This window comes from Colobus angolensis, unplaced genomic scaffold, assembly GCF_000951035.1.
Source record: "Colobus angolensis palliatus isolate OR3802 unplaced genomic scaffold, Cang.pa_1.0 Scaffold490, whole genome shotgun sequence".
NCBI classification, from domain to species: domain Eukaryota; kingdom Metazoa; phylum Chordata; class Mammalia; order Primates; family Cercopithecidae; genus Colobus; species Colobus angolensis.
In genome coordinates, this window is record NW_012118377.1 from 328,266 (window position 1) to 331,488 (window position 3,223).

The 3,223-nt window shown below is 57.2% G+C and overlaps 1 protein-coding gene across 1 annotated transcript in view; it reads left to right on the forward strand.

The window, feature by feature from the left end:
- Positions 1 to 3,223, forward strand: part of CACNG8 (calcium channel, voltage-dependent, gamma subunit 8) — a 37,465-nt gene that overhangs the window by 25,826 nt on the left and 8,416 nt on the right. The window contains 1 exon segment of the mRNA XM_011959393.1: positions 959 to 1,099. Within this exon segment, the coding sequence (XP_011814783.1) occupies positions 959 to 1,099 (141 nt within the window).

The following is a 3,223-nucleotide window of genomic DNA, read 5'->3' on the forward strand; positions in this document are numbered from 1 at the left end:
GAGGGAGGAAAAGAGAAAGACTCAGATAGATGAAGTCAGGCCTAAAAGGGGGTGGGGAGGGAGGGAGGAAGGGAGAGGAAGGGAGTGGAGAGAAAAAGAAATCTGGAAGATTGAGGAGGCCAGGCCAAAAAAGGGGCAGGGTGAAGTGGGGAGAGACCTAGGAAGACAGATGAGGTCAGGCAGAAAAAAAAGACGGGGGAGAGACCTAGGAAGATAGGCGAAGCCAGACAGAAAAAATTAGGGGCGGGGGGCTAGGAAGACAGATGAGGCCAGGAGAAAAAGTGGGGGAGAGACCTAGGAAGACGGATGAGGCCAGGCAGAAAATCTGGGGTGTTGGGGGGAACCTATGAAGACATATGAGGCCCAGGAGATAAGAGAGAGGGGAGACAGACCCAGAAAGATAGATGAAGCCAGGCAATAAAACAATGGGGGTGGGGCGGGAGGAGAAGAAGGGAAGAGAAACTCAGAAGTAGATTCAGCCTGGCAGAAAAGGGAGGAGGAGGAAGGAGGAAGGAATGTAGAGAGAGAGAAAAACTCAGATAGATGAAGCGAGGCAGAAAATGGGAGGTGTGTGGAGAGAGGTAGTAAGTGATTTGCGGGATATGGAGAAAGAAATTCGCAGACGAGAAAGAAAGAAAGAGGATCCATGGAGAAGTTGGGAGAAAAACAGGGAGAGTGATTTCGATAAACAAAGAGGGGGAAAGATATTCCAGGAGAGAGAAAAATAGCCCGAGGAAGAAAGAAAAAGAGAGAGAGGGAATCAGACCGAGAAATAGAGAAATTTTAAAAACAGGGGAGAGAATGAGGCAACAGTAAAATAAACCAGAACACAGTCGGAGAGGAAGAATCACATAACTGGTGGGAGGCGCCGCGAGATGGGGGGCCGGGAAGGGGGCGCAGGGGGCCGCATCTGACCGCCCTCACTCTCCCTCCTTTTCCTTTCCTCCCTCCCCCGCAGGAGTTGTCCGGGCCTCCAGCATCTTCCCCATCCTTAGCGCCATCCTGCTGCTGCTTGGGGGCGTGTGCGTGGCGGCCTCCCGGGTCTACAAGTCCAAGAGAAACATCATTCTGGGCGCAGGGATCCTGTTCGTGGCAGCAGGTGAGAGGCAGAGGGAGGGGGCCACCCGGGCGGCCCACCTGCGCGCGCACGTGTGTGTGCGCGCGCTTGAGTGCATGTGCGCGCGCGTGTGTGTGTGTCTGCAAAGCCACCTTGCCCCGAGCACCCCCGGGGGTCCGGAGCCTTCCTAGGCGGCCCCCAAAGCTCCATCGCCACCCGCTGGGTAAGGATGCCTTCGCGACGCCTTCGGAGCAGTGAAGCGGCAGGGACAGGTGTCTAGCGCGTAAGACGCCGGGCGCTTAGGATCCTTAGCCCGCCGTCCTGGAGACGGAAGGGGAGGAGCTGGGGGAGGGGGTGGGATCTTGAGACACAACTGGGCTCTTGAGGATAGAGAGGCGGGGCTGGGCCCCGGAGAGGGCGGGCCCAGGAGAGGTAGAAAGTGATCTGGGCGCGGATGAGGAGCCTGCTTTAAGGGGCTGGCCTTTGGAGACCTAGGTGGATCCAAGAGGGGGCTGGTCCTGGGAAACCGTCCAGGGCCGGGAAGTGGAAACTAAAGGGGCTGGGCGAAGGAGACTGAATCGGCCCTTGCCCGTTACCATTTGGAGAAGGAGAGGCTAGAAAAGACAGGGTGATGCCTGGAAAAGCCAAAGGGGGAGGGGTTATGTCCTTAAGGACACAAAGAGTCAACCTGGCTGATTGAAGCAAGAGGCCGACCAAAGCCAGTCAGTACCTGGGATTGGCCGTCTCAAGAGCTAGGGCCTAGAGGAGCAGAGAACTAGGACAGGAACATTTAAGAGGCACGTAATTAAGGGGTAAGACCCCCTTTCTACCCCGTATGAGTAGCATTGGGAAATTCCAGGGGGCAGAGCTTTTTTGGAGGAGTAGAATACAAAGAGGGAGGGCTTTGCATATTGGAAGAGCAGGGTGTGCTTTGGGGGTGGGTCTAGATCTGCAAAGGGTGGGGCTTGGAGGACCTGAAAATCCGGAGTAGCTGGACCTGGGTCCCGGGAGGACCCTGGCCAAGATCCGCACGGGGCGGGGTTTGGTAAGCTGAAGGTGGGGCCTAGAGTAGAAGGCGGGGCTGCTTTATTAAGGGCAAATTTTTGACCAGCAGGGGAGGGCCTAGAATGGATACTCCGCCAGGAATTATATGACTAAGAGAGGGTTTAGATAAGTGATAGGCAGGGCCTGGTCACAGCAGGATGACATCATTAACAGAGTTCAAAGGAGCAGAGGGACAGGGCTTGGGAAAAACCCAGGTTTATAACGTTAAGGGTGGAGTTAGACTAACCAGGGCAGGGGCTGTAAACTCATCAAAGGTGGGTTTTAGACCAGTCAGGGCAGGGCCTGGACTAGCTAGGGGTGGGGCTTAGGCCACGTAGGGGTGGGGCCTGGAGCACTTGGAGTGGAGTTAACCACTAGAGAGGTTGGGGTTTAGACCAGCAGAGGTGGGACCTTAGGTAGAGGAGTGCGGTTTGTGCCATGTGGGGGCAGCCCAGACCATCTGGGGGTGGGTCTTAGACCACGTAGGGCCGAGTTTAGACCAGCCAGGGCTGGATTAGACCAGCAGAGGTGGAGCTTGGGTTATCCTGGGGCAGAACCTGGACCATCCAGGGCCCTGTCTTGTACATTCAGGGCAGGGTCTGGACCACCTGGGGGTGGGGTTTAGACCATCTGAGATGGGACTTGAACCAGCCAGGGCCAGCACCATCTAGGGTGTTGCCTGGACCAGTTGGGGTCCTAGACCACCTGGGGGTGGAGTTTAGACCAGCCAGGGCTGGGTTAGACCAGCAGAGGTGGGCCCTGGGCTATCTGGGGGCAGGACCTGGACCATCCAGGGCCGTGTCTGGACCAGTCAGGGCAAGGCCTGGACCACCTTGGGGGGTGGAGTTTAGACCGTCTGAGGGGGTACTTGAGCCTGCGGGGCCAGGACCACGCATGATGCAGTTGGACCACTGGCGGCCCTACACCAACAGGGGGATGGAGTTTAGGTCAGCCGGGGCTGGGTTAGATCAGCAGAGATGAGGCCTGGGCTGGCTAGGAGTGGGCCTGAGCCCTCTGGGTTGGAGCTTGGACCAGCAGGGCAGCGCCTAGAGTATCCGGCGGGGAGTTGTGTTCACTTCCGGCAGGACTTGAGTCAGCCAGATCCAGGATGGGGGTCTAGCC